The following is a 25,870-nucleotide window of genomic DNA, read 5'->3' on the forward strand; positions in this document are numbered from 1 at the left end:
GGGTGAAGGACAGGTGGAGGGTGAAGGACAGGTGGAGGGTGAAGGACAGTGGAGGTTGAAGGACAGTGTAGGGTGAAGGACAGTGGAGGGTGAAGGGCAGGTGGAGGGTGAAGGACAGTGGAGGGTGAAGGACAAGTGGGAGGGTGAAGGACAATTGGAGGGTGAAGGACAGTGGAGGGTGAAGGACAGGTGGAGGGTGAAGGACAGTGGAGGGTGAATTAAAGGTGGAGGGTGAAGGACAGAGGAGGGTGAAGGTCAGGTGTAGGGTGAAGGACAGGTGTAGGGTGAAGTACAGTGGACGGTGAAGGACAGTGGCGGGTGAAGGACTGGTGGAGGGTGAAAGACAGGTGGAGGGTGAAGGACAGGTGGAGGGTGAAGGACAGAGGAGGGTGAAGGACAGGTGTAGGGTGAAGGACAGGTGTAGGGTGAAGTACAGTGGAGGGTGAAGGACAGTGGAGGGTGAAGGACTGGTGTAGGGTGAAGTACTGGTGTAGGGTGAAGGGCAGTGTACGGTGAAGGACAGGTGTAGGGTGAAGGACAGGTGGAGGGTGAAGGACAGTGGAGGGTGAAGGACAGGTGGAGGGTGAAGGACAGTGGAGGGTGAAGTACAGGTGGAGGGTGAAGGACAGTGGAGGGTGAAGGACTGGTGGAGGGTGAAGGACAGTGGAGGGTGAAGGACAGGTGGAGGGTGAAGGACAGGTGGAGGGTGAAGGACAGGTGGAGGGTGAAGGACAGAGGAGGGTGAAGGACAGGTGTAGGGTGAAGGACAGGTGTAGGGTGAAGGACAGTGGAGGGTGAAGGACAGTGGAGTGTGGAGGACAGTTAGAGTGTGAAGGACAGGTGGAGGGTGAAGGACAGTGGAGGGTGATGGGCAGTGAAGGGTGATGGGCAGTGAAGGGTGATGGGCAGTGGAGGGTGATGGACAGTGGAGGATGAAAGGCAGTGAAGGGTGAAGGACAGTGGAGGGTGAATGACAGTGGAGGGTGAAGGACAGGTGGAGGGTGATGGACAGGGGGAGGGTGATGGACAGGTTGAGCGTGAAGGACCGTGGAGGGTCAAGGACATGTGGAAGGTGAAGGACAGTTGGAGGATGAAGGACAGGTGGAGGGTGAAGGGCAGTGGAGGGTGAAGGACAGTGGAGGGTGATGTGCAGTGGAGGGTGAAGGACAGGTGGAGGGTGATGGACAGGTGGAGGGTCATGGACAGGTAGAGGGTGAAGGACAGGTGGAGGGTGATGGGCAGTGGAGGGTGAAGGACAGTGGAGGGTGAAGGACAGGTGGAGGGTGAAGGACAGGTGGAGGGTGAAGGACAGGTGGAGGGTGAAGGACAGGTGGAGGGTGAAGGACAGTGGAGGGTGAAGGACAGTGGAGGGTGAAGGACAGGTGGTCGGTGAAGGACAGTGGAGGGTGAAGGACAGGTGGAGGGTGATGGACAGTGAAGGGTGAAGGACAGGTGGGGTGTGATGGACAGTGGAGGGTGATGGACAGTGGAGGCTGATGGGCAGTGGAGGGTGAAGGACAGGTGGAAGGTGAAGGACAGTGGAGGGTGAAGGACAGTGGAGGGTGAAGGACAGGTGGAAGGTGAAGGACAGTGGAGGGTGAAGGACAGAGGAGGGTGAAGGAGAGGTGGAGGGTGAAGGACAGAGGAGGGTGAAGGACAGGTGTAGGGTGAAGGACAGTTAGAAGGTGAAGGACAGAGGAGGGTGAAGGACAGGTGGAGGGTGAAGGACAGAGGAGGGTGAAGGACAGGTGGAAGGTGAAGGACAGTTAGAAGGTGAAGGACAGTGGAGGGTGAAGGACAGGTGGAGGGTGAAGGACAGGTGGAGGGTGAAAGACAGGTGGATGGTGAAGGACAGTGGAGGGTGAAGGACAGGTGAAGGGTGAAGGACAGAGGATGGTGAAGGACAGGTGTAGGGTGAAGGACAGGTGTAGGGTGAAGTACAGTGGAGGGTGAAGGACAGTGGAGGGTGAAGAACAGTGGAGGGTGAAGGACTGGTGTAGGGTGAAGTACTGGTGTAGGGTGAAGGGCAGTGTACGGTGAAGGACAGGTGTAGGGTGAAGGACAGGTGTAGGGTGAAGGACAGTGGAGGGTGAAGGACAGGTGGAGGGTGAAGGACAGTGGAGGGTGAAGTACAGGTGGAGGGTGAAGGACAGTGGAGGGTGAAGGACTGGTGGAGGGTGAAGGACAGTGGAGGGTGAAGGACAGGTGGAGGGTGAAGGACAGGTGGAGGGTGAAGGACAGGTGGAGGGTGAAGGACAGTTGGAGGGTGAAGGACAGAGGAGGGTGAAGGACACGTGTAGGGTGAAGGACAGGTGTAGGGTGAAGGACAGTGGAGGGTGAAGGACAGTGGAGTATGAAGGACAGTTAGAGTGTGAAGGACAGGTGGAGGGTGAAGGACAGTGGAGGGTGATGGGCAGTGAAGGGTGATGGGCCGTGAAGGGTGATGGGCAGTGGAGGGTGATGGACAGTGGAGGATGAAGGGCAGTGAAGGGTGAAGGACAGTGGAGGGTGAATGACAGTGGAGGGTGAAGGACAGGTGGAGGGTGATGAACAGGGGGAGGGTGATGGACAGGTTGAGCGTGAAGGACCGTGGAGGGTCAAGGACAGGTGGAGGGTGAAGGACAGTTGGAGGGTGAAGGACAGGTGGAGGGTGAAGGGCAGTGGAGGGTGAAGGACAGGTGGAGGGTGATGGACAGGTGGAGGGTGATGGACAGGTAGAGGGTGAAGGACAGGTGGAGGGTGATGTGCAGTGGAGGGTGAAGGACAGTGGAGGGTGAAGGACAGGTGTAGGGTGAAGTACAGTGGAGGGTGAAGGACAGTGGAGGGTGAAGAACAGTGGAGGGTGAAGGACTGGTGTAGGGTGAAGTACTGGTGTAGGGTGAAGGGCAGTGTACGGTGAAGGACAGGTGTAGGGTGAAGGACAGGTGTAGGGTGAAGGACAGTGGAGGGTGAAGGACAGGTGGAGGGTGAAGGACAGTGGAGGGTGAAGTACAGGTGGAGGGTGAAGGACAGTGGAGGGTGAAGGACTGGTGGAGGGTGAAGGACAGTGGAGGGTGAAGGACAGGTGGAGGGTGAAGGACAGGTGGAGGGTGAAGGACAGGTGGAGGGTGAAGGACAGTTGGAGGGTGAAGGACAGAGGAGGGTGAAGGACACGTGTAGGGTGAAGGACAGGTGTAGGGTGAAGGACAGTGGAGGGTGAAGGACAGTGGAGTATGAAGGACAGTTAGAGTGTGAAGGACAGGTGGAGAGTGAAGGACAGTGGAGGGTGATGGGCAGTGAAGGGTGATGGGCCGTGAAGGGTGATGGGCAGTGGAGGGTGATGGACAGTGGAGGATGAAGGGCAGTGAAGGGTGAAGGACAGTGGAGGGTGAATGACAGTGGAGGGTGAAGGACAGGTGGAGGGTGATGAACAGGGGGAGGGTGATGGACAGGTTGAGCGTGAAGGACCGTGGAGGGTCAAGGACAGGTGGAGGGTGAAGGACAGTTGGAGGGTGAAGGACAGGTGGAGGGTGAAGGGCAGTGGAGGGTGAAGGACAGGTGGAGGGTGATGGACAGGTGGAGGGTGATGGACAGGTAGAGGGTGAAGGACAGGTGGAGGGTGATGTGCAGTGGAGGGTGAAGGACAGTGGAGGGTGAAGGACAGGTGGAGGGTGAAGGACAGTGGAGGGTGAAGGACAGGTGGAGGGTGAAGGACAGGTGGAGGGTGAAGGACACGTGGAGGGTGAAGGACAGTGGAGGGTGAAGGACAGAGGAGGGTGAAGGACAGGTGGAAGATGAAGGACAGTTAGAAGGTGAAGGACAGTGGAGGGTGAAGTACAGTGGAGGGTGATGGACAGGTGGAGGGTGAAGGACAATGGAGGGTGAAGGACAGTAGAGGGTGAAGGACAATGGAGGGTGATGGACAGGTGGAGGGTGAAGGACAGTGGAGGGTGAAGGATAGTGGAGGGTGAAGGACAGGTGGTGGGTGAAGGACATTGGAGGGTGAAGGACAGGTGGAGGGTGAAGGACAGTGGAGGGTGAAGGACAGTGGAGGGTGATGTGCAGTGGAGGGTGAAGGACAGGTGGAGGGTGAAGGACAGAGGAGGGTGAAGGACTGGTGGAGGGTGAAGGATAGGTGGAGGGTGAAGGACAGGTGGATGGTGAAGGACAGGTGGATGGTGATGGACAGTGGAGGGTGAAGGACAGGTGGAGGGTGAAGGACAGGTGGAGGGTGAAGGACAGGTGGAGGGTGATGGACTGTGGAGGGTGAAGGACAGGTGGAGGGTGAAGGACAGGTGGAGGTTGAAGGACCCGTGGAGGGTGAAGGACAGGTGGAGGGTGAAGGACCCGTGGAGGGTTAAGGACAGGTGGAGGGTGAAGGAGAGGTGGAGGGTGAAGGACAGTGGAGGGTGAAGGACAGGTGGAGGGTGAAGGACAGGTGGAGGGTGAAGGACAGAGGAGGGTGAAGTACAGGAGTAGGGTGAAGGACAGTGGAGGGTGAAGGACAGGTGGAGGGTGAAGGACAGTGGAGGGTGAAGGACAGGTGGAGGGTGAAGGACAGGTGGATGGTGAAGGACAGTGAATGGTGAAGGACAGTGGAGGGTGAAGGACAGTGGAGGGTGATGTGCAGTGGAGGGTGAAGGACAGGTGGAGGGTGAAGGACAGAGGAGGGTGAAGGACTGGTGGAGGGTGAAGGACAGGTGGAGGGTGAAGGACAGGTGGAGGGTGAAGGACAGATGGATGGTGAAGGACAGGTGGAGGGTGATGGACAGTGGAGGGTGAAGGACAGGTGGAGGGTGAAGGACAGAGGAGGGTGAAGGACAGGTGGAGGGTGATGTGCAGTGGAGGATGAAGGACAGGTGGAGGGTGAAGGACAGGTGGAGGGTGAAGGACAGGTGGAGGGTGATGTGCAGTGGAGGGTGAAGGACAGGTGGAGGGTGAAGGACAGGTGGAGGGTGAAGGACAGGTGGAGGGTGAAGGACAGGTGGAGGGTGATGGACAGTGGAGGGTGAAGGACAGGTGGAGGGTGAAGGACAGGTGGAGGGTGAAGGACAGGTGGAGGGTGATGGACAGTGGAGGGTGAAGGGCAGGTGGAGGGTGAAGGACAGGTGGAGGGTGAAGGACAGGTGGAGGGTGATCGACAGTGGAGGGTGAAGGACAGGTGGAGGGTGAATGACAGAGGAGGGTGAAGGACAGGTGGAGGGTGATGGACAGTGGAGGGTGAAGGACAGGTGGAGGGTGAATGACAGAGGAGGGTGAAGGACAGGTGGAGGGTGATGTGCAGTGGAGGGTGAAGGACAGGTGGAGGGTGAAGGACAGGTGGAGGGTGAAGGACAGGTGGAGGGTGATGTGCAGTGGAGGGTGAAGGACAGGTGGAGGGTGATGGGCAGTGGAAGGTGATGGGCAGTGGGGGGTGAAGGACAGGTGGAAGGTGAAGGACAGGTGGAGGGTGAAGGACAGTTAGAAGGTGAAGGACAGGTGGAGGGTGAAGGACAGTGGAGGGTGAAGGACAGGTGGAGGGTGAAGGACAGGTGGAGGGTGAAGGACAGGTGGAGGCTGAAGGACAGTGGAGGGTGAAGGACAGTGGAGGGTGAAGGACAGGAGGAGGGTGAGGGGCACTGAAGGGTGAAGGACAGGTGGGGGGTGAAGGACAGTGGAGGGTGATAGACAGTGGAGGCTGATGGGCAGTGGAGGGTGATGGGCAGTGGAGGGTGAAGGACAGGTGGAGGGTGATGGGCAGTGGAGGGTGATGGGCAGTGGAGGGTGAAGGACAGGTGGAGGGTGAAGGACAGTGGAGGGTGAAGGACAGGTGGAGGGTGACGGACAGTGGAGGGTGAAGGACAGGTGGAGGGTAAAGGACAGGTGGAGGGTGAAGGACAGTTAGAGGGTGAAGGACAGTGGAGGGTGAAGGACAGGTGGAGGGTGAAGGACAGAGGAGGGTGAAGGACAGGTGGAGGGTGAAGTACAGTGGAGGGTGAAGGACAGGTGGAGGGTGAAGGACAGGTGGAGGGTGAAGGACAGGTGAAGGCTGAAGGACAGTGGAGGGTGAAGGACACTGGAGGGTGAAGGACAGGTGGAGGGTGAAGGACAGTGGAGGGTGAAGGACAGGAGGAGGGTGATGGGCAGTGAAGGGTGAAGGACAGGTGGAGGGTGAAGGACAGTGTAGGGTGAAGGACAGGTGGAGGGTGATGTGCAGTGAACGGTGAAGGACAGGTGGAGGGTGAAGGACAGTGGAGGGTGATGGACAGGTGGAGGGTGAAGGACAGTGGAGGGTGATGGACAGGTGGAGGGTGAAGGACAGGTGGAGGGTGAAGGACAGTGGAGTGTGATGGGCAGGTGGAGGGGCGTATGGATGAGTGGAAGGTGATGTATTGATGGAAGATGATGGATGGATGGGGCATGGGTAGATGGGCAGATGGATAAGTAAAGATGTGGGTGAAGGGTGATGGACAGGTGGTGGGTGATTGGCAGGTACAGGTGTGCATGGACAGATTTGGGGTGAGTAAGTATGATGGACTTGCTGCAGGACAAGTTCAGGGGAGGACTGGGCTGGTGGTATCTGGCTTCACCTTTGCGCATACAGTCAGATGTTGGGGAAGTGGTGGGGCAGGGCTACCTGCCGCAGCATGAAATGTCGTATCAGTGGGATTTCAGGCCTAAAGCCCATCTAGACAGCAGGCGCTCCCTTTGCACAGGGTCCACCTGAGTGGTGGCTGCCACTGACAGTAACTGCAGGACACAGAGCTATGTCGGCGTACAAGCTGGCTGTGGGATCTGGCCTGGTGCTGGGTTTCACTAGCCCCTTGGTGTGGTCCTCCACAGACCAGAGTAAGTTGAGGAGTGCTTGGTCCTGGTGCCCTCTCTGAAGCCCAACAAAGTCCCTCCTGGCTTGGGTAAATGAAGAGCAGACCCCGGAGGACTCCTGTGGCTCTGAGCAGTCAGCCTGTCCCTCCCAAGATGCACAGGCTCAGACAGGTGGGCGTGCGCTCCAGGGCCAAGGCAGGGAAGGGCCCTGAGAGGGGCCGCGAGGCTGGAGTCCAAGACCGTGGAACTGGAACAGTAACTCAGAGGATTTGGTGCTTCCAGAGCCCCTGCTGGCCTCGGGGGGCATGGAGCTGGACGAACCCTGGCTCTCACCATCCCCACTGTCCCTGGTCTGTGCCCTGGCCACCTGCCCTCAGCACCTCTGAACTGCAGGCTGATTTCAGCTTCACGCTGGGCTCCTTGGGGAGGTGAGGCCAGCGCAGCATGGGGCCTCCTCCTCCCACACCTCTGCCCTTGCCTGTCCGGGCCACTCCCTCAGGACAGAGCAGCTGAGTATATCCCCTCCTCCCAGGGACCCCACTCTTCCTGGACAGAAGCAGGAGTCCCCCACTGGACTAGACACTGTCAGGGCTCTTTGGGAAAGAGGCGGCATTTCAGCCTAATGACAATGGCCACAGAAATCACTGATGGGGCACCTCTGGGTCCTGCACCACCTGCAGCCTCCAGGCTGGGCCCCAGACCCCTCCTTGCATAGTCAGCACCTGCCTGCTCCCTTCCTGTCCCTGTCCCAGTAGCCCTGCCCCTCCTGCATTCTCCCTGGATGGCTCTTGAGAGCTGCGGGCTATATGCCGTGCATGCACATGGGACACCCACTGCCCCTTCACTGATCCGTTTCTGATGTGGGGGGGTAGCTGGCTGAGCCTGTGCAGCTTGAAGGCTGCGGCAGGCTGTAGGTGCCTCCCATTGGGTGAGCAGTGATCCTGTGCTGGGGTCTTCACAGTTTCCTGGTGAAATCCGGTGTGAGGAGGAAGCCCGGGACCCATCGCAGAGATGCTGTGTGGCCAGGAGTCTCCCAGGGCTTTCTCTGTGTCAAGTATGAGCACACATCCACAGCCAGCCAGAGTGAGCAGGAGGGAAGAGGAGTTGCCACGACACAGCCCCATGTGTACAATGCTGCCACAGAGTGTGCCTGGCCACCAAGCCAGGAGGGGCGTTCCAGGGCCCGCACAGGGCGGTGTTCCTGCTGAGAGCACAGGATGAGCACAGATGCTTTCAGACTGCTCTCTGGGTGGAAAGCAGGGGGACCCAGCCGGGTGGGATCCCCATGCAGTGTGTAGGAGTCTCAAGCAGCATCTGCCAGCAGGCCAGCAGGACAAGATGGCCAGAGAGCACCGACTCTCCATGATGACCGTGGGGTGATTCTGGGACAGCTGAGCTCTGTCTGCCAACACAGTCCTGGGCAGAGCCTCTTCTAGCTGCTGGCCTGAGCTCTGCCATCCACATACAGCTGACCTGACTTCACGTGTGGGCCTCTGCCCTGCTCCCATGGTTGGGGTTCTGCTGCTGCCATCATGGGAACCCCAGGACTCTGCTCTGACCTGCAGAGGGCCACGCACCTCATATCATCCCTCCGCCCTCTAAGGTTCTGAACACGGTGCAGAAAGGCTCAGGGCTTGCTGTTCAAGAGGGCAGACCTGCGATCTCTTGTACCCTGGGTCCTGGGAGCCCACAGGATGCCAGTCCCTGAGGTGCCAGGCTGGAGGGAGGATGTCCATCATCACTTGGAGGACAGCTTGTCCCTGACACCCTGCATGGGGCCCACCTGGCCACCCAGCACTGTGCACGCTGTCCTTCCCCGTGGCTGCAGACCCCATCCTGGGGAGCCTTGGGCCTGGCAGGCACAGGTGGGGAACCCTACCCTGCATCTGCTCAGCGGGGAGATGCCGTCCACAGCTGTGGCCAGAGAGGCCACCCGCCCCTGCGCAGCTCCATCTGCAGCCATCAGGCCCGTAGGCAGGACTCCTCTGCAGGTGCCCTCCTGGAGGCAGGGCCAGGCTCAGCAGAGGGTGCTGGAGGCCACTACAAGTGCCTCCCATCTGGCCATCACCTTTCTTGCTGCTGCCAACAGGATATCAGTAGTGCGGATGACAAGCATGGGTCCCCAGAGAAGCAGCTTCTGCTCTAACCCAGCCTGGCCGGGCCTCGGCAGCTCACCTCACTGTTCTCTCAGAGCCTCTTGTCTACCTCCTCCTTGGGGTCCATGACCATGCCTCACACATTCACCTCTGCTAACTGGAACCGGTGGTCTTGATGGGAAGACTTCTCCCGGGACAGAGTAACTGTGGAAAGGGCTCAGACCCAGAGCACTGCCACGACATGGCTTCTGTGTTCACAAACAAGCCCACAGTTTGCACGGGTGGCTGAGGAGATGCCTGGGGAGTCATGATGGAGCTGGGTGGCCCTCACTCAGCACCTTCCTGCCCAGCTGTCCACAGGCTGGGGACAGGCTCCGTATCCACAGGCTCCCCTCCAGGAGCAGGGGCCCTGGTACCTGCAGCACTGCGCCTGCCTCCACTCAGTGCCACTCTTTGACCTGTAGCGTGCACACTCATGCTCGCACACCATGTGCACTCACATCACACACAGCATGTACATGCACTTGCTCACACTTCTACCCACATATGTGCATAAGCACTTGTACAGTGCACAAATGCACACTTACATACACACCTGCATGCACACATGGTATGCAAATGCACACTTGCAAACATCTACATGCACATTAACACACTCACATACACTTATGCTCACACATGAACACATTTGCACTTACACATACCACTGTGCACACTGTCCTTCTCCTTGTATACACATACATGTGCACAAATCACACACAATCATGCACATACAGTATACAATGCATGCTCACACACTTCCATTCACACAGATGTTCACAGTACACACATGTAGACTTGTGTGCACTCATAGTACTCACATATACTTGCACACACGCCACACACAGGCACACACTTGCACACACTCTTACATGCACACACACTGTACTCTTACATACATAATGTACTCACATGGGTAGTGCACCCAGAATCTGAACACACACATACTCATGCACTTACACTCTCACACATTCTTGCTTGCACGCTGCAGGAAGCAGCACGCTGGTTGCCAGCTAACACTCTGGCGAGAGGGACATAAGCAGGGTGAGGCCTGACCTAGGACGTGGCTCTGTGATGTGAGCCCCCGTGGGATATGGCGGCCACCGTGTGAGATACAGCTAGGCCCAGGAGTGTGGGGGCCTAGGCAGGAAGGGACTTAGGCCTTGTTCCTGGAGGTGGTGAGACCAGAAAATCCCCTGAAAGCTCCTGTGGAGGTCAGGGCATTTGGCCTGGGACGCCCTTGACACTTCCTGGGATTCATCTTGGCCTGCTTGTGGTTGCCGGCCTCCCTAGTGTCACACACAGCTTTGTCTGTAGATAGACAGGACCCACTGCCCTCCTGGATGGGGACCAGAAAGTGAGCAGAGGGGCAGGTCGGAGAGCAGTGACCATTGCCGACCAGGGACGACGTCCTGGGGCCGAGGCCTTTGCCAGCAGGGGGCGGTTCAGGCCAGCCCTCGTGGGAGCCCATGTCCCTAGTGGCCATAGCCATGATGCCCTGGGGCACCTCTCTGCTGGCCCTATAGCTGGCCCAGACCAGAATCCAAGCCCCTCCAGCACTGTGGTCAGTCTCCACCAGGTGACCATCACAAAGAGGTCCCCATAGGCACATAACCCTTGAGGGATCTAAGGAAGAGCAGACCTAGAGCTCCTGGGCACTTGGAGGACAGTGGGAGGGTGGGGGCAGGGAGTGGCTGGGGGCTGGCTCTTTCCTGGGAAGGGTCTCTGGTAGGCAGGAAGGGATCTGGGGCTGCACGGGCTGCCCATGTCTGGCAATGACCTGGGAGGCTGGGCAGGAAGACTCCTGAGCACCTTGAAAACTGCTTCTGATAAGGGGCCCAGGGTGCAGATGGCCATGGGGGCCAGGACAGGGCCAGTGGCCTGTAAACTGCTGCCTGGTCTGGGCTGAGTCAGTGCTGTGTGTCTGGGTGTGGGCCTCAGTTGTAGACAGGGTCGGCATCCTTGTCCTTGAGCAATCCCATCACTGTCTGGCCTCGCTCTAGGGACCTGTTCTTTGTACTTTTCTTAATTTTCTTCAATTGCTCCTAATTACAGTCCTCTCTGCACCTTCAGTGAGTCTCCCTGGGGGAAGCTGCCAGCCTCGGTACCTCTGCAATGGACCGCAGCTGTGCTTCCTGGGTTCCCAGTGAGCTCCTTGGGACTTGGGCGTCTGGGGGGTGGACAGCTGACCTTTGACAGGAAAGTTCAGGGTCTGGCCTAGGCAGACCCAGAGCTTGGCTGTTTCCTGTGCTGTGGAGTCTCCTCCCAGGCCCCTGCCGCCTGCTGACCACACTGTCCAACCCAGATGTACTCCTCTCCTGCCAGGAGGACTCGCCCAGCCCAGGGTGAGGACAGGCCCCTGGCCAGGTGGTGGACTGGGATGGGAATCCACAGCCTCAGACAGGCTGCAGCTGAGGCCCCGCAGCGCCGCTCCTCAGGATGGCCGGAGGCCGTGCCTGCCCTGAGAAGCCTGCACCCTCTCTGCTCCAGACGTCTCTGCCCACGTTTGCCTCGGGGGCTGCTGCTGTGCGTGGGCACCAGACCCAGTGCGACCCGCCTGCCCACTGAGGCTGCAGCTTCCGAGCCCTGCAGAGGGCGCTGGCCAGAGGGCACTGGCTTGTGCTGCCCCTCCTCCGGTCCTTCTGGTGGTCAGCAGACTACAGGAACAAGACCCTGCTATGGCCCTCTGTTTGTCTAGGTGGGGAATATGTCCCCATGGGGGCCCTCCATCTTCTGGGTGAAGAGACTACGGCTGGCCAGGGGTCAGGATGTCCACTATTTCTGCAGTCACAGTGCTGGATCCTGACTGCTCAGCTGGACCTTGGGGCCACCTTTTGCATCACTCTGAGGTCAGCTTCCCATCTGCAAAGCTCAGGGATGGTCCAGGAGACTAACTCTAAGGCCCCTTCTGGCCTGATGCCCGAGGATTCATGAGAGGTGGGAATAGGATAGGGGCTGCTTCATTGGGAACCGGGAGCTCCTGCACTCCCTGGGGGCCTTTCCTCTCTGTGAGTGCCCTCCTCCACCCCCCACCCCCGGGCCCTCTCCATCCCTTCACCTCCCCTAGGGACTCCACAGTGTCCTGCACCTGGAGGAGGGTACCAGCTCTGCCCCACCTCCTGCACAGCCTCTGTCCACCTGCCTGTGACCCAGCTTGTAGAAGCGCTTGCCCAAGGATTGGTCTGCAGAAGTAGTTCCAGCTGGAGCAGAAGCGAATGGACTGGTCCTGGTGGCTGACCTGAGGGCTGGTGTGTGCCCCAGGTCCTGGCTCTGCATGGGTCAAGTCTGGTTGGTGTTTGGCTGTGAGCACATCCAAGCCCAGGGTAGTCTAGGATTACCACTGCCGCCTGAGAAGCTGCTCCTGGTGGTGGGGCCCCAGGGAACTGCATTCCTGCCTTTGAAAGGACAGGTCAGGGCCTGGCGCCTACAGAGTTGGCCCCGCATGTGGGAGGATGGACCTGTGTCCTTGATGTGCAGCAAGGGGGTCTTCATGCCTCTGATGTTATCCTTCCCAACAGAAAAGCCATCAGCAGACCTTCAATCGTGGAAACCACCTAGGCGCGTGGTATTGGAAGCGGCAGGACAGGTGTACAATTAGGCTGTGATCACATGTAGCTAAATTGGGAATTAGCCCCTGAGCATCTACCACATTGTAGCAGGAGTGTCTGAATGGCTCCCCTTGGCTGGTGGGAGTGGAGGACATGGGCAGATGGTGTGCCCAGAACCCTCCCTGATGAGGAGGCAGCTGTCATCATGGCCCACCTACCCGAAACCTGTGGGGATCAGCCACATCCCAACAGGTGGAGGGAGCTGTGCCGACAGTCCACTGTGCGACTGTGGTAATGATGCAGACCGAAATCGGAGACACTGGCTGGGAAGTACTCTGACGGAGGTGAGGAAAATTTCAGGAAACAGCCTGGTCTATGAAATTTTGGCATGAAGCCCAGATCCTGTCAATCCTTCAGAGAAGGGCTGCATGTCACCTGCCCTGCTTTAACAGAGGGGGTCAGCTCAGGGGACATGGTGTCTGTCCTTGTTCTTTCTCAATGCTGGAATGGCACCTCAAGCAGGCCAGGCAATCCCCTAACACTGGTGACACCCCCAGCCACTTTCTTTCAGTATTTCCTACCTGATCTTTCTCTAAGCCTCCCTCTCTCTTCTCACCCATGCAGTCGGGAGTGGACCATCTAGAGAAGGCGAACCTTGCGCAGGAGGCTGCCCTTGTAGGCGGATGCTTCTCTGGGTGGGGCCAGCTCCAGGGAGATGAGGCCAGTGTCTGGGACTTCTGTTTTGGGCACATTCTCCATGCTGCCAACAGGCAGGGCCGTGAGCGTGGCACTGGGCCTGCCGACCAGCCCTGGACTGCATATGCGAGTCTGGGCATTTGAGGTTGCAGCCAGCTGGCAGCAGACAGCACCTGTGGCTAGTTCCAGCAAGATCCCAAGGTGTCCCAAGCCAGCCTTCCTGGGTGGAAAGGGCACACGTCTCTGTGGACTCCCCTCTCAAAGGGACAGCTTTCTTCACTAGACCTTGCCTGATGAGGCTTCTGCCCTCGCAGGCCCTGCGGAGTGTCCTGCTGCAAGAGGGGCTGTATCTAGGAAGGAAACAGCCTGAGTGCCAAGGAACCTGGCACCAGATGGTGGGAGGCACTGGGACCCAGACGACACACAAGAGCAGGAAACAGCTGGTCACTCTGACTGCAAAAGGAAGAATTTAGAGGTGTATTTCTCTCAGCACCATCCAGCGCAGACTAGGCACTGAGGTGATCCACCCAAGGCCAAGCAAGAACTGTGTGCTGGACTCTGATGACTGACCTACTTGCAGTATCAGCATTTAATGAGTAGAGTTGGAAGCCAAGCTGTAATCAGGAGCTCCACATGAACAGTGGAGGGCAGTCCTGGGTCTGGGTGGACAATGTAAGGAGGTCCTGGTTCCCTTGGAGAGTGGTGGGAGGTCCTGGTTCCCTGTGGAGAGTGAAGTGAGGTCCTGGTTCCCTGTGGACAGTGGAGTGAGGTCCTGGTTCCCTGTGGAGAGTGGTGGGAGGTCCTGGTTCCCTGTGGACAGTGGATGGGAGGTCCTGGTTCCCTGTGGAGAGTGAAGTGAGGTCCTGGTTCCCTGTGGACAGTGGAGAGAGGTCCTGGTTCCCTTGGAGAGTGGTGGGAGGTCCTGGTTCCCTGTGGAGAGTGAAGTGAGGTCCTGGTTCCCTGTGGACAGTGGAGTGAGGTCCTGGTTCCCTGTGGAGAGTGGTGGGAGGTCCTGGTTCCCTGTGGACAGTAGAGTGAGGTCCTGGTTCCCTGTGGACAGTGGTGTGAGGTCCTGGTTCCCTGTGGAGAGTGGAGTAAGGTCCTGGTTCCCTGTGGACAGTGGAGTGAGGTCCTGGTTCCCTGTGGACAGTGGAGTGAGGTCCTGGTTCCCTGTGGACAGTGGAGTGAGGTCCTGGTTCCCTGTGGAGAGTGGAGTAAGGTCCTGGTTCCCTGTGGACAGTGGAGTGAGGTCCTGGTTCCCTGTGGAGAGTGGTGGGAGATCCTGGTTCCCTGTGGACAGTAGAGTGAGGTCCTGGTTCCCTGTGGACAGTGGAGTGAGGTCCTGGTTCCCTGTGGACAGTGGTGGGAGGTCCTGGTTCCCTGTGGACAGTGGTGTGAGGTCCTGGTTCCCTGTGGACAGTGGTGGGATGTCCTGGTTCCCTGTGGACAGTAGAGTGAGGTCCTGGTTCCCTGTGGACAGTGGAGTGAGGTCCTGGTTCCCTGTGGACAGTGGAGTGAGGTCCTGGTTCCCTTGGAGAGTGGCAGGAGGTCCTGGTTCCCTGTGGACAGTAGAGTGAGGTCCTGGTTCCCTGTGGACAGTGGAGAGAGGTCCTGGTTCCATGTGGACAGTGGAGAGAGGTCCTGGTTCCGTGTGGACAGTAGAGTGAGGTCCTGGTTCCGTGTGGACAGTGGAGTGAGGTCCTGGTTCCCTGTGGACAGTGGAGTGAGGTCCTGGTTCCCTTGGAGAGTGGCAGGAGGTCCTGGTTCCCTGTGGACAGTAGAGTGAGGTCCTGGTTCCCTGTGGACAGTGGAGAGAGGTCCTGGTTCCATGTGGACAGTGGAGAGAGGTCCTGGTTCCGTGTGGACAGTAGAGTGAGGTCCTGGTTCCGTGTGGACAGTGGAGTGAGGTCCTGGTTCCGTGTGGACAGTGGAGTGAGGTCCTGGTTCCCTGTGGACAGTGGAGTGAGGTCCTGGTTCCCTGTGGACAGTGGAGGGAGTTCCTGGTTCCATGTGGACATTGGAGGGAGTTCCTGGTTCCCTGTGGACGGTGGAGGGAGTTCCTGGTTCTCTGTGGACAGTGGAGGGAGGTCCTGGTTCCCTTGGAGAGTGGCAGGAGGTCCTGGTTCCCTGTGGACAGTAGAATGAGGTCCTGGTTCCCTGTGGACAGTGGAGAGAGGTCCTGGTTCCATGTGGACAGTGGAGAGAGGTCCTGGTTCCGTGTGGACAGTAGAGTGAGGTCCTGGTTCCGTGTGGAGAGTGGAGTGAGGTCCTGGTTCCCTGTGGACAGTGGAGTGAGGTCCTGGTTCCCTTGGAGAGTGGCAGGAGGTCCTGGTTCTGTGTGGACAGTAGAGTGAGGTCCTGGTTCCCTGTGGACAGTGGAGAGAGGTCCTGGTTCCATGTGGACAGTGGAGAGAGGTCCTGGTTCCGTGTGGACAGTAGAGTGAGGTCCTGGTTCCGTGTGGACAGTGGAGTGAGGTCCTGGTTCCCTGTGGACAGTGGAGTGAGGTCCTGGTTCCCTGTGGACAGTGGAGTGAGGTCCTGGTTCCCTGTGGAGAGAGGAGTGAGTTCCTGGTTCTCTGTGGACAGTGGAGGGAGGTCCTGGTTCCCCGTGGACAGTGGAGGGAGTTCCTGGTTCCCCGTGGACAGTGGAGGGAGGTCCGGGTTCCATGTGGACAGTGGATGGGAGGTCCTGGTTCCCCGTGGACAGTGGATGGGAGGTCTTGATTCCTTGTGGAGAGTGTAGGGAGGTTCTTGTTCCCTGTGGATAGTGGGAGGGCAGTCATAATTCCTTTCGTTCACACTTGAGGCAGTTGATTTCCTCTGTAGGTGGTGGAACCATGTGTCTGACCATTTGGACCATGTGAAGTCTGTCTAGCAAGGAGACAAAGATCCATGGGCAGGAGTTCAGGGTGTCAGATGTGACAATGGTGGGGCTAGTAACATATCTCACAGTCAGAAGAGGCCCTGTGGGTCTGGGTTGTCTGTGCAGTGTCTCCCAGGAGCTGGATGGACCATGTTCAGTGCAGTCCTGTCCCTTTCACCTGGGCCACTGCCCTCTTGGGGTCTCTTCTCTTGCCTCCTGGTGTCCTTCCCATCCTCTTCTTCCCCAGCACCATCTTTCTTCACTTTGTGCTCTGCTCTGGTGTCTGCTGGCTCTTCCCAAGGTCACCCTCACTCCTTTGGGAAATCCAGACCAGTCCTCATGCTGAGGACAGGGCTCCAGGCCCTGAGGATGTCCCTCCTAAACCCCTTCTCTAAGGATAAGGGCGGCACTTGTGTTGGCTGAGGCTGATACTCAGTTCTTGTATCTCACCTGCAGGACCAAAGTGCCAGGCCTGACTCACACTCAATTTACAGCTATGCCTGGGCCAGAGACTCCAGGCCCTTGGTTCTGCCCAGTGATGTCTGGGTGAAGCCTGCTCAGGGGCCTAACCCTGGCCCTCTCTAGAGGTGGCAGCTCTCCTGGACACATGGCCAACAGCCCTAGATCTCCTGAAATCCCAAGAAAGCAGGTATTGGCCAGCCTGGCTGCAGTTGGCCACACAGCAGAATGCACAGATTAACCCCCTCCTGGCCCTTCTGTGGCCCTGCTGCAGTGCAGAGCCACATGGCAGATGCGGATTTTCCAAACATGGGGAAGGAACAGACATGTCTCATCACTGCGGAGATCTCTCCACAGAGACTGGCCAGCTACAACCATTCGATCAGATGGGAATCTCCATGATCCACCACCCAAAGTCCCACACATTTCTAGGGAGGTGTTTCCCCTTAAATGTCTAATGATCTGTGAGAATGTAACTATACACTCTTAAGTAATCAGTGGCCAAGGAAGAAACCCCAAGGGAAGGTCGAAGATGCTCTGAGCTCGACCAAAAGCCCCACAACACACCTTGGGACACAGCGGTGCAGTTGGAGGGAAATGTCCTCCTTACAGGAGAAAGGTTTCAAAACAGTGATGGAGTTTATGCTATAGAACCAGAAAGAAGAGAAAACCAGCCAAAGCCGGGGAGAAAAGGCATCAGGACCAGAGCAGAAATCATAGAGAAATAGGGAGACAGATAAAACAAGAGCTAGATTTTAGGAAGAAAAACAGTGATGACCTCTGCTGGACTTGAGGCATGGCTCAGAGCAGTCAGGCAGAAAGAGGAGCCAAGGGCATGGGCTGGTGTGAAGGGGCAGCACCGTCCCCTGGAGGGCATGGGCTGGTGTGGAAGGGGCAGCACCGTCCCCTGGAGGGCATGGGCTGGTGTGGAAGGGGCAGCACTGTCCCCTGGAGGGCATGGGCTGGTGTGGAAGGGGCAGCACTGTCCCCTGGAGGGCATGGGCTGGTGTGGAAGGGGCAGCACTGTCCCCAGGCACAGTTGACATGAGGAATTAGCAAAGCTGTGGGTAGGAATTGTATTTCTACACAATGAAAGGTGGGATGCAGATGGGAAAACCCTGTGTACACTGACAGTGAGAAGAAAGAAGACCCAGGAGAGGCAGGACTTGTGCACTGCAGACGATGGAGTGTTGCTGGGAGGAACCAGGAGCTGCAGGTACAGGACTCAGTCCCGTGAAAGTGCAGCCCCTCCTCTGCTGTGAACTGCGTGTCTGTGTGACCCAGTGGAGCTGGGCTATGAGCTGTGGTGGCCCATGGCTTGCCTTCACCTGAGGGCCTTTGGCCTCTGATGGCTGGTCCCCATGCCCATGTCTGGGCACTCACCTGGCCCCACACAGGACTGGGCCTGGGGACTGCTGTAGTGGCCACGGCCCCCTCCTTGGTGCTCCATTTGGCTCATGTCCCAAAGACGCATGCTGGTGTGGGCTCTGTCATCAGGGAGACCGGGGTGGGTCACTGCTTTGCAGCTTCTGCACACGCCCAGCAGGCTGTTCTCTGAGGGCCTGGACACCCATGTGATGCTTCCAAACAGGGTGCTCGGGAGCCTTGCCTCAGTACAGACCATGTGCACCAGGGGCATGTCCAAGAGTAAGGGGAGGCGAGACCAGGCAAATTACCATCTAAAGTTGCCAAATGTCTGCTGAGCCTAGGCGCATGCTGTTCGGGAAACCACAGACCTCCATAACCATTGGGAGCAGGTAGACATGACTTTGACCTTGGCACTGAGTCCACTTAGCAGAAAGTCTCCAGCTGCAAGAGGCCTCCACTGAACCTTCTTCTTCCAGGCCTCCACTGAACCTTCCTGCTCTGCCACCCAGCTGACCCAAGGGCAGGCTCCAGATCCATATGTTGGGGCAGAAAGGTCAGCACCCTCTGTTCACCAGGTGGTCTCACGGAGAGAGGAGTCACCCAAGTTGACCCAGCCACGGGGTGCGCAGGCTCATGCAGAAAGAGGAGGCAGGCTTATCCTGGGTTCATCCACTTGAGTCCTGCAACATCTCCCACGGCTGTACTTTCCTGTGCTCTCCTGGAATGCGCTTGGTTTCCCCATGTCCAGTGAGGGGTGTGGAGTGCCACAGAACCCCGTGTGGCCTCAGGAAGAGGCTTCTCAGGATGCAGGGAGCCCCAGAGCACCACTGGGCATCCTGCAGAGCATTTGGGACGTTATTTTCTTTTTATCCCATTGGAGAACTTCAGGTTGGGCCAGGACACTCAGGACTCCTTCAAGCTCAGATAGAAGTACGGCCTGCTGCCCATAGGAACTGGCTGCCCAGCTGCCGTGGCCAAGGGTCCAACAGGAAGGGGGCAATGTTCTGTCCAGGCTGTTGAGCAGGATGTGCACCTGTTAAGGTGCTCCAAGGCTCCGGCCTCCTGGGGCCGAACAGCTCCTGGGGCTCAGACCTGCTTTCTGTGATTGAAATGCCTGGACTGCATGTGAGTTCTGGGCCTGGGGCCAGCAGTGCAGACCCAGGATGCCCACTGCCTAGCCACCCATTGAAGAGCCACTTCTGAGTGGAATGCTGGGTCAAAGAGGACGTGGCCAAGGCTGTTGTCAAGTGTGCTCAGGGCCCTTGGGGTCTCTGAGAGGAAAGACTCCAGCTTATAGACTCTTGGGGAGGGGCAGGTGCCGCACATTCCCACCAGCACAGGCCAGGCCACAGAGCTGCAGAGGGGCTGCGGGTTGCCCTGGGTCGCCTGCCCCCAGATGCTCTTCCAATGGTGCTAGACCCTGGTGGAGTTTGGAGTAGCCCTTCGAGGTCAGGGCCAGAGGGAGCGGTATGAGGGCCTGGGCTTCCACAGCCCCTGAATCGCTCCTCATAGCAGCAGGTGGCTCTCACAGGAACCACATGTAGGTCATTCCAGGAAAATTCAGTAAGAGGCTCAAGGTGGAGACCCAGTGACCTTCTAGACAGGAGAGACGAGGCCTGCTCAGAGCTGGAAGGTGGAGGCTGCAGAGTTTGAGGCTCAGTCTCCACTTAGAAGAGTGGATGGCAGACCTCCTGTTGCTCTCCTGTTATGGTTGCTGGTGTGAGGGGCTGGGGACCTCTGGTCCTGTGGGACTTCCCTGCTCTGCCCCACGAGAGGGAGGCCACTACCTTGCCCTTGTCCTCAGGCTGTCCCCAGGGCCCCAGCACACAGTGGTTCCTGCCACCTCTACTGTGAGTCCCCTGAGAAAGGAGCAGTGCCCCTTTACCAGTCCTCCCAGTCCCACATGCCAGGCCACAGTCACCTTAAGATTACTGCCCGAGTGAGTGATGGCTTTCCAGCTAAGGAGCCACAACCGTCCGGCCTCCACGCACGGCCCCCAGGCCCAGAGGGCCTCACTCTAGCACCCAGCACAGGGGCACCTGGTCCCCAGTCACAGGTGTGGTGGCCTGCTGCTCCCATGCTACTCCCAGCCCACCCAGCAACTGTCCCCAGCCCCACCTCAGGACGCCCTCCCCATGCTGCCCAGTCCCCAGTCCCATCGGGCCCCAAGTGACCCAGGAAGATCTGATAATTCTCAGGCTCGGAGTTGCCGAGAGAGGAGTTTCCCCAGACCCGTGGAAGGCACATTCTGGGGCAGGGTCTCAGGTGGTGGAGGGGCTGTGCCAGTGAGTGGGCTTGTGTACCTGAGCAGGGGCTGCTTGGGGTATGGCGGTTGGTCTGCACCCGGGCATGGCAGGGCCTTCTTGGTCACCTGCTTGTAGATGTTCCTCGCAGTCACTCCGACCCACAGCATGGTGGACAGTGTGGAGTAGTGCAGCAGGATGCCCACCTGGAGGGGGAGAGGTGTCAGCTGCAGCCCCCGCCCCCGCCACGGGCGGCCAGCCTCCCAGGAGCACCAGGTGGGCTGGGACCACACCCCTGTACCAGCAGCTCCTACAGCCCGTTAGCCACGAGAAACAAGGCTCAGGGTGTCGGGGCACCAGCAAGGGTGGCAGAGACCCTTGACTGTGCCACTTTGATCTCTTGCAGAGAAGCTGGCGGGCGCCCAAGGCAGCCCATGGCCTAAGTACCCTTCCTGGGCAGCATCCACGCCAGCCCCACGCATCTCCTCTGCAGTCCCATGACAAGGGGTGCCCAGTGGAAGGGGAGGCAGCTGCACTGCGGGGCTCTGTGTGTGCTGCCGTCTGTGGCATTACGTAAGAAAAGCACTGCCGGAGAGGTTTGGACAGCCACCCGCGTCAGAGTGACTCATTACCATGGAAACGGCCGCGGGAGCTGCATCCCATCCCCGGCCCTTGTGCGCTAGCTAATTACACATTCTGCACTACTTCGTTTCCATCTCATTTCATGAAACGAGGTTACCTTCAAGGTAATAACCTGACATTTCAAAATGACAAGTAAAATATTGCTGTAATTGGGAAGGACATAAACGTTTAAGGAATACAGAGATTCCCCGAAAAAGCTAATGTTGCACCATTAAAATGATTTATCAAATCCGGAGTTCAATTTTTACTTATGAGCAAACTCTGTAATGATTGATGTGGATTTTGTGGGGGTGGAAAGGTCAAAGAACTCTGTTTATGGTTTTGCAGGAGCTCCCTCTGCGTGGCTCCGCGTTCTCCTGTGCCTTCCGGACCCCTGGCTGGGGTGGGGGCTGGTGTGCACATCTGAAGGACTAAGAGGGCTCCCAGCCCGGACAAGAGTGTGAGGCGCTGGAGCTCTCTGCACCCAAGAGTGTGGGCATCAGTGGCCACCTGGGCCTGGCCCTGGCTTGAAGGAGGGTCTTGCTTCTCAGGAATCCCCGTGTGGCCGTCATTGTCATGTGCACACAGAAACTCAGAGACATCCTCAGAAGAAGCCCAACTGTCAGCCCAGGGCGCCGAGGAAGGTGACAGAGCTCAGGGAGGGAGGTGAGCTCACGGCTGGCCTGGCCAGGCAGTATGTGAATGGAAGGACTCTGTCTCCTGAACGCCAGCTGTATGCTGGACACGTGGGGAGGCCAAAGCGCAGCCGGCTACTGCGGGAAAGGAAGCAGCACACAGCAGCGCTCACGCCCTCGCTTCTGGGCTCAGGGCCAGCACTGATGCACGCGGTGGCCCGTTTCACTTATGATGTCACTTAATACTTCAAAGAGGCTCAGGGTCATCTCTGTCGCCATAGCAACCGTCTCTTCTCCCCAGCCACACAGAGGGCTGGACCACTTCTCCAGGCATTCTGCTGTGTTGCTCGGGAGTGGGCCAGGAGCCCTTGCTCCCATGTCAGGCTGTGGTCACAGGTGAGTGGCGAGCTGGAGGCATTGGCCCCTGGGTTCTCCCCTGCAGCTGGTGTGGGAGCTGCCATGCTGTGGGAATGCCCAGGCTGGCCCCCCTTCCTCCTGCTTGACTGCAGATCAGAACCCCTAGCTCCCTCTCGAGGGCCCTGCAATGTGCAGCCATGTGGGTCCACAGGCTGTGGTCTTACACCTTGCGGCCTGCACGGGGGTGTCCTGAGCTGCAGTGCCAGGCTCTGCTCCTCCGGCCAGTAGCTTAGCCACTCCCAGGGTGCTACTAGCTTGTGGCTGGGCTTGTCTTGCCTGCTGCTGCCCAGAGTCAAGTTCTACCACTTGAGTGAGGCAGGAGTGTTTCCGGCTGCTTCCACATCCATGGTATGGCCTGGCACCTGGCAGGCATGTTGGCCAAGTGAATGGGTGAGTAGTGACAAGGCCTGCCCCTTCTGGAACCATAGCAAGACGTGGGGACGGCATCTGCAGGGGTCATGATCTTTCCTCTGTCAGCTTGCAGAGGGCCATTCCCTCCAGAGGTTCCTGCGGCTGTCACGATGGCGGGAGCATTGACCATACGTCATGACCTCTATAGACCATGACTGAGATTTCCAGACCTGATCCACCCCACGGGCCAAGACATCACTGGGGTGGGGCTGGTTTCAAGCTCCAGGGGCTGGTCCAGACTGGCTTGAACTTGGGGACTGGCACAGGTTTCTGGGAGGCCTGGCAGGGTCCCCGAGTCCCCAAGGTGATTCCCACGGGCTCTGTGGCTGGCAGGTCCCAGCTGGGGAGCAATCAGAGGCCACGTGTGGACATAGAGATAATGACCCACTTGACCACTTCTCGGATGGCCCCAGGTGCATTTACAGCAGCACACCATCGGGACTCCCCAGGCGCTTGCTATGGCTCCAGCTCATTGAGAGGCAGTGCCGGAGCCTGTCCACCTGGGGGCCTCCTCAGGCACACATCTCCAACTCTCCTGCCTGGGCCTGGGCATCGGGCCGGCCTCCTGGGTCTGACATGACACATTTAGAATATCTGGTGGGAGGGCTCTGGGGCACCAGCACTGTCTCCCAGGTGTGGGTGCCCTGCCCATGGAACTCTCTAGGACTCAACCCACGTCAGTTCTGGGAAAGAAGGCAGCCCCGAGGGTGCTGGGATGTGGCCAGTGGGTGCCTCAGCGGAGGAGAGCTTCACTCACAGCCTGGGTGGCTCCTGAGGCACACAGAGGCCTGGGGCGAGTCTCACCTGCAGCTGGACAGGTCAGGGGATGCCAACAGCCACTGAGGGCCGTGTGGGTCACAGGGGCCTGAGGAATGGGGCCGAGGTTCCGCCCCTGCCCATCAATAGGTGTTTGCTATATTTGCTGTAAAAAAGGCAGCAAGGGACCAGCCTGAGGCCCCAGGGGCCCAGACAGACGCTGGCCCAAGAAGTGACAGACTGCATGGTCCTTGGCATGTTGCTCTGGGTCCTGGAACAGCCCCACCCATGGAGCCTGGGTTCAGAGCAGGTTGGGGGTTTGTGTGTGCACACAGAGGCCACCCTGGAACCGTAGCGGAGCTCCTTGGCCAGAGCCACAGCCCAACGTGAACAGGACTAGGCCTGGTTCTTAAGGAACGTCCTCTGCCATGGGCTTTACCTTCCCTGAGAGAATAGAACCACACGTGGCCTGCATGTGGCAAAGCTCCTCCTGACTCCAGGCTGGTGGCATCTGGGAGTCTGACTGGTCCCTCCCCTGAGCCCCACCCAACTGTCTCTTCAGGAGGGGCAGCCTAGCCCGATTCCTGGGAAGGAGGCCCCAGAGCAGGCCAGCCAGTGGAAAATATGTTGTTCCGCATGATTGAAAGCTGAGCAAATCGCAGGCTTCAGGTGGAACACAGCTGTCACGTGGACTGCCAGACGGATGCCTGACTCCCTTTCCAGCCACAGGAGGCAGGGCCCCACTCCCACCCCAGGGACATCGAGGATACTGGCATCTGCAGCAGGATGAAGACAGTGACACTCACCCCCTGGCACAGGATTGGGTGCTTGGTGCGGTTGATGCCACCAGCGAACACGGTGAAGGTCAGGGCTGCGTGGAAGCAGAAGTTGAGGAGTGTGTGCCGGCCTTTCCGGCTGATCCTGATGGCACTGCAGGAGACGGGGATCTCAGGTTAGGAACTGGCACTTCATGGAAAAGCACGTAAGAGCACTCTTCCCGGATCACCCTCGGGGGAGCTGAACACAATCGGTGGGGCCACGGCCACGCCGACTTGCTCTAGCAGGTCCCATGCCGTCCCCATCTCTTGCTGCTGTACCAGCAACTCTGTGCAAGATCACTTGGATAGTGAACCCGGAAGGGCTCTGCAGAGTTCACCAATCTGACCATGTGATGCACAAAGGGACATCATCCCCTGGTTCCCAAGATGGGTTTCTCCCTCTCCGGCAGGTGTCTGACCCTGGGGAGGATGTGGTCATGTAACGGTCGGTGAGTGCCTGCAACCTGGATGGGACATCCTCTGGGCTGGGACCGTCTTATGACAATGGTGGGTCGAGGCTCTGCCTAACCAGCTGGGGCCAGGGCTTGGTGCTCAGTCATGCCTTGGAATTTGCGACGGCCCTGAACACATCTAGTTCTCTTCCCATGATCCCAGGGCTGAGGTCTGCATGTGTGTGCCCCTGTTCCTACGCTGAGCCCTAACTACCAAGGGATGGTACCGGGAAGTGGGTGTTCTGGCAGAGACCTAATGAAGGGCATCCGTGTCCCTGCAAAGGCCAGCTCTGGGAGCTGCCTGCCTCTTCAACCACAAGAAGCCTCAGCGAGCAGGCGCCCCTGTGGGCCAGGGAATGGGCCTCATCAGGCACCAAATCTGCCAGGGCACCGATTTGGAACTTCCCAGCCTCCAGAATTGTGAGAAATCAACTTCTATTGTAAATTATTATTGATAAACCACCCAATCTCTGGTCATTTGTTATAGCAGCCCAGACTGACGAAGACAAGAACTTCAGACTGCCCCAGCCCCTTCCCGTGGATATGGCCTCTCTTCCTGCCCCAGCCTCTCCCGTGGCCATGGCCCCTGTTCCTGCCCCAGCCTCTCCTGTGGCCATGGCCTCTGTTCCTGCCCCAGCCTCTCCTGTGGCCATAGCCTCTCTTCCTGCCCCAGCCACTCCCATGACGTGGCCTCTGCTCCTGCCCCAGCCTGTCCCGTGGCCATGGCCCCTGTTCCTGCCCCAGCCTCTCCCGTGGCCATGGCCCCTGTTCCTGCCCCAGCCTCTCCCATGCCATGGCCTCTCTTCCTCTCCATGACCATGACCTTGGCTCCCCAGACCTCCTTCTTTGGCTGTGGCTGCCGATGCCTGAGCTGATTGCTATAGCCTTGAATGTGTCCCCATCTGCTCCTGGGCTGTGACCATTGTCAAGGCCCAGCTTGACCCGCGCCTTGGTTGTGGGTAGGCCTGACTATGTCAGTGCCCTGCTCACACTTCAGTGCCTCTGCAGGTGACACAGACTCCAAGACATCCCCCATTCCCAGACAAGGTGGCCAAAACCCAGCTCAGAAGTAGAAATCTGACCAGACTGCTCTTCCCAGATAAAAAGGCTCAGCACCAATAGGCATGGGGTGCTGCTGGCCTCTAGGCATGGGCTCTGGGGTGCTGACCCACAGGCACTCAGGAAGGCCTGCCTTCTCGAGATCTGGCAGGAGCCCAGAAGGCTGGGCTCTCCCTGAGCCACTGTGATGGTCCTGGGTGCTGGAGGGTGTCCTGCCACGGGAAGGGTGCTGAGCCCAGCCCAGGGCTTGCATCTGAGGGTGGGCATGGAGGGACAGGTGGCCTGCCAGCCTTACCTCCGGTGCACGACGTAGGTGACTGCAGAGGCGAGAAGGCAGAGCAGCATGACGGCAGTGCAGGCATACACCACGGGGTGCAGGAACTCCCCTGGGAACCGGGGCAGGGACAGGACAGTCTTCAAATCCTGGAGAGGAAGCAGAGGAGACCCATGGGACTCGAGGCCAGGCGTCTGAGAGTGGCTGGTCACGAGTCGGCCTCCCATGCCTATGGCTCAGGCATCTGACTGACCCCCAGTACGTCTGCTAAGGGGTCGATGGTAGCTGAGAAGACCCTGCCCAGAGGCTCATGAAAGAGTTCTATAGCCGCC

The 25,870-nt window shown here is 58.5% G+C and overlaps 1 protein-coding gene across 1 annotated transcript in view; it reads right to left on the reverse strand.

Moving 5' to 3' along the window:
* The window catches only part of Adgra1 (adhesion G protein-coupled receptor A1), a 42,884-nt gene extending 17,235 nt beyond the window's left edge, over positions 1-25,649 (reverse strand). Inside the window, exons 1-3 of the mRNA XM_027924911.2 lie at positions 25,560-25,649; positions 23,742-23,865; positions 20,156-20,301 (exon numbers count right to left, since the gene is read on the reverse strand). Coding sequence (XP_027780712.2) covers positions 20,156-20,301; positions 23,742-23,865; positions 25,560-25,609 — 320 coding nt within the window. The 5' untranslated portion in view covers positions 25,610-25,649. The remainder of the gene's footprint in view (positions 1-20,155; positions 20,302-23,741; positions 23,866-25,559) is intronic.
* Between the last annotated feature and the right edge of the window lie 221 nt (positions 25,650-25,870).

Source organism: Marmota flaviventris, chromosome 4, assembly GCF_047511675.1.
Source record: "Marmota flaviventris isolate mMarFla1 chromosome 4, mMarFla1.hap1, whole genome shotgun sequence".
In the NCBI taxonomy this organism is placed as follows: domain Eukaryota; kingdom Metazoa; phylum Chordata; class Mammalia; order Rodentia; family Sciuridae; genus Marmota; species Marmota flaviventris.